General features: G+C 44.0%; 1 protein-coding gene across 7 annotated transcripts in view; it reads right to left on the reverse strand.

Annotated features, from left to right (window-relative positions):
* COL5A3 (collagen type V alpha 3 chain) overlaps positions 1 to 11,635 on the reverse strand; it is a 135,833-nt gene extending 124,198 nt beyond the window's left edge. For all 7 annotated transcript variants that reach the window (XR_014491372.1, XM_083353980.1, XM_083353979.1 and 4 more), the window contains exon 1: positions 11,481 to 11,635. Coding sequence is in view for 6 of the 7 variants with exons in the window: in XM_083353980.1 (XP_083210106.1) it covers positions 11,481 to 11,565 (85 nt within the window). In the remaining variant the exon portion in view is untranslated. The remainder of the gene's footprint in view (positions 1 to 11,480) is intronic.
* Between the last annotated feature and the right edge of the window lie 896 nt (positions 11,636 to 12,531).

The raw sequence follows: 12,531 nt of genomic DNA on the forward strand, positions 1-12,531 counted from the left end.
AAGATTTTGGAGAGAGGTTAATTTTCTGCAGTTGTTAAAATTTGAGGACTGATCCAGAGATAAGAGGCTTGCAGATGCGAAATACATATCCTCCCATGAAAGTCGATCATGCCATGCTGAAGGGCCAAAATACTTCTCCTAGCAGAAACAAAGCAAACCAATTAAATAATACGGTGGCATAAACAGCTGCACTAATAGGACAAGGGAAAGCACGGTTTGAATTGCCTCACAAAACAATCTTGGCCTTGGACCAGGCATTTACTCCTCAGCCTGACTTAATAGGGTTCTTGTTAGATTAAAGAGAAGCAAGATTAATCATGCAGCACCTTGAGTTCTTTGGAGGAAAGTCTGGCTATAAATCCTTATTGTTTCGTAATACCTTGCATGCATACAATCTCTACTACTATCATTTACAGATGTGGCAAGACAGACTGACAGAAAATAGTCTGCTTATAGAGAAGAAACTACATCAGAGCTCAGAAATGAAATGAACTTTGATTTCCCAGTTTACCTTCCCCACTAGTTCTCATCAGAGAGGAGATGAAAAAAATTATTTATTATTATTATTATTATTATTATTATTATTATTATTATTATTATTATTATTATTATTATTATTATTATTTATTGAATTTTTATACCGCCCTTCTCCCGAAGGACTCAGGGCGGTGAACAGGGCATATAAATAGAAATACAAAAGTTAAAAAAGATTAAATAATTGCCCAATTAAAACAATCAAAATGTAAAACCCATTAAAACCCTAAGGTTCCCCCATCAGGCCAGGCCAGCTTGTTCGAATAAATGGGTCTTTAACCTGCGCCGGAAGGAGCGAAGGTCCGGTGCCGTCCGGAGCTCAACCGGCAGTTGGTTCCATAAAGCCGGGGCGCCCACAGAGAAGGCCCTCCCCCTGGGGGCCACCAGTCAACATTCTCTGACCGGAGGCACCCTGAGGAGGCCCTCTCTGTGGGAGCGCACAGGGCGGAGGGAAGTCGACGCCGGCAGCAGGTGGTCCCCGAGGTATTCCGGACCCATGCCATGTAAGGACTTAAAAACCATCACCAAGACCTTGAACCGCACCCGTGGTCCTATGTGGTCACCAGGAGTTAAAAAAAGCAAAACTTGAGGGCACAATTAAGTCAATTAATCAATCTCACCAGAATCCCTTCATAGTCTCCTTCTATCTCTCTCCCTTCTCCAGTTCTGGGGCCTTTAGGAACTGCTGCCTATGTATTTGCAAACTTTTCTTTACAATCAAAACAGCTAGAAATTTGCTTTATTTAATTGAAAGCAAACATATTCAAGATGTTAAATTCTACATCAAATTCCTTTTATACACATTTGAAGGCTTCCAGATTTCTTTCCATGACTCACAATGATCTCAGAGTTGAAGTGTAATAACATTCCTGTTTTAATTTGTGCTGTATATAAATGAATGAATCTGAGCAACAGTCCCCTTGCTTCTTCCCCTATCACTATACAGATCTTTGTTAATGCTTTCCAATACAATTGGCGAGCCTGCAGAATAATTCCTATTCGATAACATTACATATCATTACTCTGCAATATTACATATCAGAAACTTTTGTCTATTGTATAATAGGGCTATACAAAGGTCTCCTCCCCAGCTTCTGAAGACAAAACAGTGGGATGTTTGTTTGTTTGTTTTGCTTGATCTGACTGCTTTCACCAAGAGGTCCATGAGTCAGAAGAAGATTCTGTGCACGTTCATCTGACGATTTGTTTGCAGTGGAACTGCCAGATGCAACTCTAAAGCAACAAGAAACACCTAGATGAGATAAATAGAATTCACACTGAATTTCCAGACAGTATAAAATCTGCACAGCTCCCAGAACATAAAGCACTTCACTGAGTAACCCCTTTGCACTTTCTTTCAACTTTCCACATCTAATATAGGAAAGTGATTCTATCAACTTTTCTGTGCTGTGCTACAGAGGTGATATCTTCTAAAGCAGAAAATCCACAGAATGCATTTTCTTGGCTTCCAACCCCTTTTTTACAGCTTCTGAGAGCTCTTCAGGATCATGTTGTCAAAATGTTGATCCTTGATAAAATAATCTCACACACACTCACAGAGATTGCACAATAAAGTCTTTCTGTAAAAAATACAACAAAAACCCAGAATAAAAAAACTGAAACCCTTAAAAACTGAACAGCTGAAAATTTTAACCCCAGGGACTCCAATGATAATATGAAACACTAACCAGATTTTGAAAATCATTTAAAGATTTTCTTCTAAAAGCAAGAACAGTGACCTCCCCTGCTAAAGATAAATTTTTAAAAAAATCTGCCTCAATTATCAGAAACTCTATCCTATTGTACTGGACTTGGGCAAATCTTTCCGAAGCAAAAATTTAATAAGTGGCTGTGTTTTTATTCTCCCAGGCTTTTTTAGGAAATTGTTTTTGGGGAAAAATTCCCTTTTTATTGCTTTCATTGTTAAATACTGGTTTGTTGCTGCTTGATTTGTAATTGCTGTCAATGCTATTGTATTGTTTCTAATATGTTTCAAACTAACCTTAAAGTCAATGGCAGGCCATCTTTTTTTTCAATCAGGGGCTGCATTTTTTTAATTGGCTGCCAAGAATTGGAGTGAGTACAACACTGATGCTATGAAGTCACAAGAGGTGAAGAAAGGGGATGGGGGGAGCCCTTAAAGCAGGGGTGTCAAACTCAATTTCATTGAGGGCTGCATCAGCATTACGGTTGCCCTCAAGGGGCTGGGTGGGCGTGGCCTACTGGGTGGGCGTGGCTAGAGTGCATATGGCCTACTGGGTGGGCGTGGCCAGCTCTACATCGTTCGCATCAAGGGTGCCTATGGGGGCCTGGGCAGGAGTGGGACAGATCTGAGGGTCTCTGGCAGAAGGAGGGTCTCTGGGCCAGGGCCAAGGCAGTGGGGGCCATTCCCTCACTGTTTCCAGGATGGCTTCGCGGGCCACATGAAACCACTTCACGGGCCAGATCTGGCCCCCGGGCCTTGTGTTTGACATGTCTGCCTTAAAGCTTTACTGTATTACTGCACGTACAGCCCTCCCTTTCAGCCCTCCCTCCCCTTAAAGCACAGGGGGAGGCTCAGCTAATCTCAATGTACACATGTTGTACTTTGACAATAAAGGTTTATTATTATTATTATTTATTATTATTGTATTAATGCACGTACAGTGTTAGTGCACTTATTTTCCTTTAATGCCCATTTAAAATCAATGGGAAATTATACTGACATTGTCCAATATAATTTGATAGCAAATTTCAATAGTGTAACGTTGGGAGATCCAGAGGTTACAAAAATTGAACTGATGGTACTGTACTTCATATTCCATGTGTTACCAATTCTTCTGCACCTGAAAGCGAGCTATAAATGTTCTATAAAATATTAAGGAGACATAATAATTCCTTTCCCCCTCTCCAGCAATCCTGCTAATCCATGTAGATTAGCAACAATCATATGAAAGATTAGTTCATTCCTTCCTTAGAGACATTTGTGGAAAACAGATTCTTTGGTTAGGAGTCCAGTATTAATAACTCATGAGTTGGAAGAACAATACTTTTTCTTTTTTGCTTTCATAAAGATTCAGTTACGGAGAACCAAAAGCCAAATGCACACAGCGAACCAAACAGGAAGTTACCACAATAATATTATCATGCATCTTTATTTATTTTTAAATAGGCAGTTTAACCAATCTGCATTTTTATGTTGGAGGGAACAGACACTGCCTTCTATAAAATCAGAGATCATATCTCTTAATTCAGGGGTGTCAAACTCAATTTCATTGAGGGCCGCAACAGCATTGCGGTTGCCCTCAGGGGGCTGGGTGGGTATGGCCTGGGTGGGTGTGGCCTACTGGGTGGGCGTGGCTAGTGTGTATGGCCTACTGGGTGGGCGTGGCCAGCTCTACATTGTTCGCATCAAGGGTGCCTATGGGGGCCTGGGCAGGAGTGGGACAGATCGGAGGGTCTCTGGCAGAAGGAGGGTCTCTGGGCCAGGGCCAAGGCAGCCTCACTGTTTCCAGGATGGCTTCGCGGGCCACATGAAACCACTTCGCGGGCCGGATCCGGCCCCCAGGCCTTGTGTTTGACATGTCTGACTTAATTCATTCTGAACTGACCAGCTCACCATACTGACAGATTATTTCTCCACAAATAGATCACAGTAAAAAAAAAAAGAGTGTGAGTGAGAGTATGTACCTTAATTGGAACAGATGGCCATACAAAGTCTCATTGCAACATTCAGGCAGGTAAATGTAAAATAGCATACATACACACGAACATATAAATAGCTCTGAAAGGCTTTGATTGTTCCCAGATCTCAATTTTTAACATAATGCTTCCCTGAAATTGTACTGTGTAATTAAAAAGATATCCTGTGGATGATGGGTGAGGGTTTTTAATTATCTTTGAAGTTACCTAAGACAATGTATCTTCTGTCCTCTCCTGTCCCAACCCTGTGCCAGAGGTGTTCTAGTTCATTAGAACAGGGGTCTCCAACCTTGCTGGCTGAGGAATTCTGAGAGTTGAAGTCCACAAGTCATAAAGTGGCCAAGGTTGTGGACCTCTGCATTAAATCATCCCTGCATTACTGTCTGAACTGGTGGATTGTGACATCTGAACATGGGCAGTCATTCCTTTAGAACTCTTTATAGTAAACCCTGCATTTAACAGACCATTTGGGGGGTGGTCATTAAAACCAAATGTCCATAAATTATGTTTTTAGATTATTTAGATTATTTAGACACACAAAAAATAAATACATTAAATAATGATGCAAATCACTAAATCATGTCAATGTTTTGTTTGAAATAGTAGATTTTGTCCCCTGCATTGGGAGAAGTAATTTTTTCCTGTTGCACCCGAGAACTCCAGAATGGAAGTACAGAGAGCTAGATATTTACTGCAGAGTGTTTCTATAATAGCACTTCATTAAACTGATGCCCTTTGTATTTCTGGGTCTGCGATTCTTATATGTCATTGAATATATTGGCTAGAAGTGATGGGCCCTAAAGCCCAGCCAGATATTAAGTTGGTGAAAGTTATTATGCTCACACAAGTATATAAACCCATGAGCATTTCAACCAAATTTTACTCAATTAGCCAAATTAATAAGGATGGTGAGAGACACCCCTCAGCAAACGAAAAGAGGAGCACATGAAGATATAGCACTCCGATTTTGATCATTATTTGATGTTGGGTTTGTGTATGTATACATAAAGCACATCTCATGCTAGCTGTCATCTCTTTTCCCTGTGGCATTTCAGGTGCAGATATTGAGTTCACCTGCCTGAAAGGCCCCTTGTATTTCTCCCAATCATGCCTGAACGAGTCTCTGGCAACCTGGAATGAAGTTGAAGAACTGCCTTGGGCTTCTGCGTCTGAGGCCCTTGTTCTACTGATACTCTTAGCTTTGGGTTAAATGTAAAGAGCATGAAGTGTGAGGGATTGTCCCATTCTGATTGGGACCAAGCCATCCAAACTTCAATGACATTATAGTCATTCTTCATCTCCCACTGCCTCTTCCCACCCAGACCTTTATTAGAGCACGAGATCCCCATTTTTAACAAGCAAAATAGGGAATGTCATGGATTAAAACAGGGATGGAGAGATAGAAGAGGCTGATTTGCTAGAAAACCTCTTATTGATTGGCAGTGTCAGCTGAACAGAGCTTGCTCCTCCCTTCCAAATCTAATAGCTGAAACCAAAAAGTTCAACATAAAATAGAAGCAGTAGGTGTCAAGCAAGCATAACCTGGTCCACAAAGAAAATATGTGTATTTTCTTTTCCAGAAGGAATATATTCCTTGTTTATGTGCAGTTGAAAGTCAAGCAACATGGCAAAATGTTTGAAAAATAAGAAACAATATAAGAGATGGTTCTTGGGCAGCATGAAGGAAAGAAACTATATAAAGTGGAAATTAAGCTTTAAAATTTTCCAGTGTTTTTCATCAGGATTTGTGATGCGGAAAACAGGATATAAATTAATCTATGAGGTTTACAATAGCATTTGATTTTCAGCTCCAGAGCTGAAAAATAATTTCTGGGCTTGAATACATGCTCAGAGGCAGTCTGTCCCTTAATCCTATGTTCTCTTCTTGAGCCATTGTTTTGCACCTGATCCAGGATTAGACAATTTTGAATTAAAGAAAGGAACAACTGGCAAGGTACAATCCTTTTGAATCCTGAGAGAAAGGGGAAGCAATAAATTAGAGAATGACAGAGACCAGAGGGCCTGAGTTGGCATCTCTCCCTATTTCATTTGGTTTCAATCAAACTATTTTTGTTGTTATTGATGTTGTTTTGCTAGCTTCCCCTGAAAAACATTCCTGCCAGGAATGTCCCATTGTGAATGGGTGTGTGCACAGACAGCAGACAAAAAAAAAGAATTAAATTTTGTAAGATCAGCAAGGAGAAGAAGAGGTTAAAATGTGCACATTTATTTGATTTGCACTTTTGTAGTTTCCTGATCTCAAGATTTTTAAGGAAGAGACTAAATGTCCAAAAGAGTCCAGACTTGGTCAGGGAACACAGAAGTTATAAATACCCAGAAGCCACCAGATTATGTACCCCTCTCTATACTGTCCATGCTTCTGAGTTGCTAAGGTAAGCCACCCTGGCAAAATGTTTAAAAAATAAGAAATAACTTAACAGAGTATTCTTAAGCTGCATGATGGAAAGAAACACCCATAATAGGAGGCATTCATTCTTGAGGCCCATTGTAACAATGCAGCATTTTTCCCCCAATCTTATTTGATACTTATTTGGAAAAAAGATCCAGTTGATATAGCTACACTGAAAATTATATTGAATTTGAATACACACACCTATACATCTATACATTTTTAAATAGTTTTGTTCAGGTATCTTACTGGGATGCTCAGTAGCATTATTTATCAGAGTTTCATGGGCAGCTACAAAAAAATACATGCTTTTATACTTCCCTTCTGTGCAAGCCTTCTCGTCAGCCACCTGGAAGTAAGATCTAAGGGAGGGCTTTGAGATTTTTATAACTTTGTTCCCTGTTACTAATTTACTGTATTTTGCTGAAGCCATAGTTCCTCACTGCCTTTCCAAAAAAAGCAGCTGAAATGGGAATAGAGACAAAAGCAACTCAGAAAGAAAGAAAAAAGCAGATACCACATTTAAGGAGAAGAAAAAACAACAATGAATTAAAATAAACTTACAGAAGGCTAGAGCTACAACAGAATTAAGCAGCGGATTAAAACTAGGCAGGATAACAATTCCCTTATGACTTTTCTTCAGATGCTATTGTAAACAATACATATTTAAGCTGACGCTTCCAGGGAATAGCCAAAGCCTGGGGTGAGGTGGAGGGGGGGGGGGTGTCATTCTATAAGACGATATATCCAGCTTTAGTAGAGCTGCATCAGCATAACTGTCCCATCAAACTGGATCCCAGCTTGCTGCTGTCATCAGTCATCCCTTTTATCTCCTTGGAGTTCTTTATTCAATGAACAGCAACATTTCTGGACAGGAGCTCAGCCACTATTTGCTTCTGATTCATTGCAAAGATCCCTTTCTCAGATTTTCCTTAGGGGGGGATTTAATGCAGCAGTTTATTACGGACTAAAGACTGGCAGCTCAGTGCCCATCCATAATCATTCCTCATTCAAAAAAAATATGCCTGAATGGATGGGATGAATGACTGACTGGCAGGGAAGAAACACCGGAACAAAACCCCAGGGAGATGGCAATGCTGTTTTGGACTCACTGAGGACTTGAAGCTTGAAGTGCCACATCAGGGGGCACAGCCCCCTGCCCTTCTTCCTGGTCAAGGAGATTCTGCTGCTAGCAACTATGGTACCTGCTTCACTTGTAATAGCAATCCTTCATAGAGGATAAGGTGGTCCAAAAATGGAGACAGAGGAGGAAGAGAAATAAGTGCTACAAGTGATAGTATAATAAATTTCAGATGAAGTGGGCTGTAGTCCACCAAAGGTTTCCAGCAATAAATTTTATTCTTCAAAGTACAACACACAATACCAATTTGTGGGATAGACAAAAACACTTACTCTGCTAGAATGCAGTTTCGTATGGAAATTCAACCAATTCAGTTGTTTATGTGTAAATCCTTATACAGTCAAAAGTACATCCACAAAACTAATGAAACAGGAGGTTTGGGGGAACTTTCAACCAACTATTTAAGAACTTAGCAGGTTCAGTAATCATGGAGTACAGTACTGGTTCTGGAGAAGATAGCATTTAACTAGGCTTGCTGATCTCAGAAGCTAAACAGGGTCAGCCCTGGTTAGTAATTGGATGGGAGGGTGTCCCTGGGAATTTCAAGACTAGGAGGTAAAGATAGAAAAACAGAAGACAACTAAGGCAAACTTCTTCTACACTTTTGCATAGTAAGCTACAAAAACATGTCCATGCAATCATTTGTATTTGAGCTTCATCGGAAGGAAATTTTACTTTTGCTGGAGGTATAGAAAACTAAATGAAGAATCTTGGGAAAAGGGCATGGTCAATTGGCATTTCATCCAACCATGCCCTTTTCCCAAGATTCTTGGATTTCGAAGAGTAGAACACTCTTTAAGTTATAGTAATCAATTGCATGTTTTTGTTTGGAGAACTGGAAGTTTGGAACACCGTTCTCTCCAGTAAAACTCTGCAAGATACTTGTTTAAAGTTCTCCATAGCATATTTTTGCACAAACAGCAGTTTTTAAGTATGTCTTTAAAGTGCCACAAATAGGACTGTAAGAGCCAGTAGCTTGGAAACAATATAATGTAAAGCAGCCTTCAAATTTATAGCTCATAGCACTATTCCTGAAAGTCGATTAGAAGTATGGTGTGGGGAAGCAACGTCATTCTATAAAAGCTCCTTATAAAAGGAGTCTTTAAATTTCTGGGACACATGTGCCTGACATATCTAACACTTTATCCAAGATGTTTTTGCTTCTGGGTAAATATGTAATTGTTAATTCATACTTTTTTTCTGAAATGGTTTTATGTGAAGTTGCCTTCTTCTGAGAAATGGTTTTAGAGAAGTTTTAATCTAGGGTGGTTTTTTAAAACCGGGGTCTGCAACATAATATTTTAACTTTAAACTTATTCTCTGACTGTAGATTCTTTTATAATTTTTATTTATTTTATTTTAATTCCATTTATATCCCGCCCTTCTCCGAAGACTCAGGGCGGCTTACAAGCTTAGCAGTAGCCTTCATTCTATGTATATGCCTGCTTATTAGGGCTTTCATACACCCCCCAAGCGGCATTATTACAAAGTCAGCTTAATTGCCCCCAACAATCTGGGTCCTCATTTTACCTACCTCGGAAGGATGGAAGGCTGAGTCAACCTTGAGCCTGGTGGGATGCGAACCTGCACTAATTGCAGGCAGCTGGTGTTACTTAAGGAGGCATTAGCCCACTGCTCTACCAAGGCTCTTAATGCCAGTAAAAAGGGAAGCATATCATGGGGAAACTCTAGATTTGCTGAAAAGCAAAAGCACCAGGATTAGAGAAAGTTCTTAAATTAGCCCAGTGAGATCAACGGTATCAAAACAATCTAAGACAATTGACTGAGAGAAGATAACGAACATAATATTTTAGAAGATGGATAAATTGGTGTCAAACCCCACAGAGGCAGGTATCATTTGTAGCTTACAGTACAGGCAAAGAATTACAAGCCACCCCCATCACAAACACACGGGCATTTGCAAGATGACAACTTTTTATTTGTGATAGACTACTGCCATTTCTTCTATTCGCTGTTAAGGGGCAAAAAACTAACTTAAAGCTATCACAGACTGAGTAACATATGATAACATGTTTTCAATATGTGATCTTATGGAGTAGACATTGGCAAATTGAGATACTACAATATTAGGACTACCAATTGTTTACATTATAATTTAACCCTACCAATTAATCAATGTGCCACATAACTTTGTAAATGGATAAAAAAATATCACTGCCACAAGAGGTACAGCACTGCATATTTTGTTCGCGTGATCCTTACTCCCACTTCCCAGGAAACATCATCTTAGAAACTGTGGGAGGAAGTTATAATTGAAAGTCAGTGATTACTCCCAGCTGTTCCGAGAGACATTTGCGTTAAGAATCATACCCGTTTATCACACTCATTTTCACTGTTTGAAGAAAGCATTAGACTCTTAATAGACAACATCTCTGACTTGGAAAAAAAGATTTTAGTGTTATTTTTATCGCCAGGGACCGAGCTTTCTTTGAAGGGGATGGTGATTCAACAGAAACCTGCCAAAGGTGCGCATAACTGAGCGCGGCGGCTCCTAAAAGCAGGTGGTGCCTCCTTCCTTGTCCTAAACAAGCCGCGGACGTGTTAAACATCCCCTTGAGAGCAGCAGCAGCAGCTACTTCTCGGCTCACAATCACTTTTGTGAGAGGAACGCCAAAAGCTCTCCGTCGCTTCAGTCGAGTCCGTGAAGCTCTTTTCCTTCCTTCCTTCCTTCCTTCCTTCCTTCCTTCCTTCCTTCCTTCCTTCCTTCCTTCCTTCTCTCCCTCCCTCCTTCCTTCCTTCCTTCCTTCCTTTCCTTTCCCTTCCTTCCTTCCTTCCTTCCTTCCTTCCCTCCCTCCCTCCCTCCTTCCCTCCCTCCTTCCTTCCTTCCTTCCTTCCTTCCTTCCTTCCTTCCTTTCCCTCCCTCCCTCCCTCCCTCCCTCCCTCCCTTCCTTCCTTCCTTCCTTCCTTCCTTCCTTCCTTCCTTCCTTTCCCTCCCTCCCTCCCTCCCTCCCTCCCTCCCTCCCTCCCTCCCTCCCTCCCTCCCTTCCTTCCTTCCTTCCTTCCTTCCTTCCTTCCTTCCTTCCCTTCCTTCCGACCCCGTCCCCTCTTTGCAGAGAGCACTCGACCTAACAAGCCGGCCTGAGTTAGCAGCGCGAACCTGGGGCGGGGGGGGGGGTTGGGTTCGCTTTGATTTCGCCGCTCTCCACTTGCCGTGGGAACTAAGTTCGGAAGTGCTCTTTGCACTTTACCTGCGGAGCAGGTGCTGGCCGGGGCGGGGGAGAAGGGGGAAATTAGCGAGGGAAGGTCACTCGCGAGGTTGCGGAATCGCTTCTAAAGCAGCGTTTTTTCACCACCACCCCCTCGCCTCTCTCCCTCTCCACCACCCGCCCCCCCCCGCCCGTCCCACAAACACAACATCTGGGCTGCCCAAGTGAACCGTCGGCTGTTTTTTGTTTGTTGAGTCCGCTAAGCCAGCGTTTTCCAACCTTAGGAACTTGAAGATGCGTGGACTTCAACTCCCAGAATTCCCCAGCCAGCATAGCTGGCTGGGGAATTCTGGGAGTTGAAGTCCACGCATCTTCAAGTTCCTGAGGTTGGAAAACGCTGCGCTAAGCCTCCGCCCTCTGTGCTAGGCGCTGTCTGGAGGGCGCTCGACGGTCGCTAACCCCCCCCGTCCCACAGCACACCCTCCCCGAGCTGCTGCCCCCCCCTCCCTCCCTCCCTCTCTCCCTTCGGACACCCAGCCGGCGTTACCTGCCCTCGCCCGGGGAAGTTCTCGAAACAGGAGGGCCAGGAAGCAGACCAGGTGGCCCCGCAGTCCCGCGGGGCTGGCCGCCATCCTCAATCGGCGCCTGGGCTCTGCCTCTCTCGCGCTCTCGCTTTCTCTCTTTCTCTCTCTCTTTCCCTCTCCCTCTCTCTCTAGCAGGGGGGCGGCAGCCAGCGCAAGCCGAGAGAGCCGCCTGGCCCCGCCCTGCTCCTCCCCCCTCTCCCCCCCCCCTCGCAGGCTCAGGCAAGTCGCTCAGGCAGCCCCGGGCAGGAGGCGAAGCGGCTTCCCGGAGACTGGAACGGGCCCTGCACAGCCCCGTTGCTTAGACCTGGGCGAGCTTGTGGCCAAGGAGAGGCGGACCTGTTCCGGAAGCCCGGGTTCCGGCCTTGACCAGACCAGACCAGGACCCCCCCACACCCCACTGTAGCAACCCTGCAGCGTCCCTTCCCCCCCCCCACGCCTCCCGTCCGGCATACTTCTATGAGGCCAGTGGCGTAGCGTGGGGGGTGCAGGGGGGGGCCGGCCGCACCGGCTGCAACATCTGGGGGGGGGCGCTCGCACTGAGCTGCTCAGGGAGCCCCAAGGGCTGCACAGAGTTGGCTTGGCTCCGCTCTCGAGCTGCTCTTTCTTGCAAAGCGAAATGAGTCCGGCAGGTGAGATGGGTGGCCATATAAACTGAATAAAATAAATAGAAGCGGCCAACTCTCCGCCCAGGCTCAGGCCAACCGCAAGCGCCCAGCAGGCGCCCTGGCAGGTTTGGCTGAGCGAAGACGGACCCGCTGGCCGGCCGGCCTAGCTTCGTGCGCTTTATTTAGTGGGGCTCACGTGCGAGCTTGAATGCAGCGGCTCTTGCAGGTCGGAGCCCCGCCCAGCCGCCCTCGAGAGGGACCCGGAAGCGTCCTGCATGCGCGCGACTCTTCTTGGAAAGTCTACGCCGCTGCGGGGTGCGTCTTTTCAGCAGTGCCGTGACGTCACCGCCCGCCCGCCCCTCTATTTCCGCTTCCGGTTGCCTTGCCCCGGGTGCTGACAACCCACGCT

Source organism: Vipera ursinii, assembly GCF_947247035.1.
Source record: "Vipera ursinii genome assembly, chromosome: 2".
Lineage (NCBI taxonomy): Eukaryota > Metazoa > Chordata > Lepidosauria > Squamata > Viperidae > Vipera > Vipera ursinii.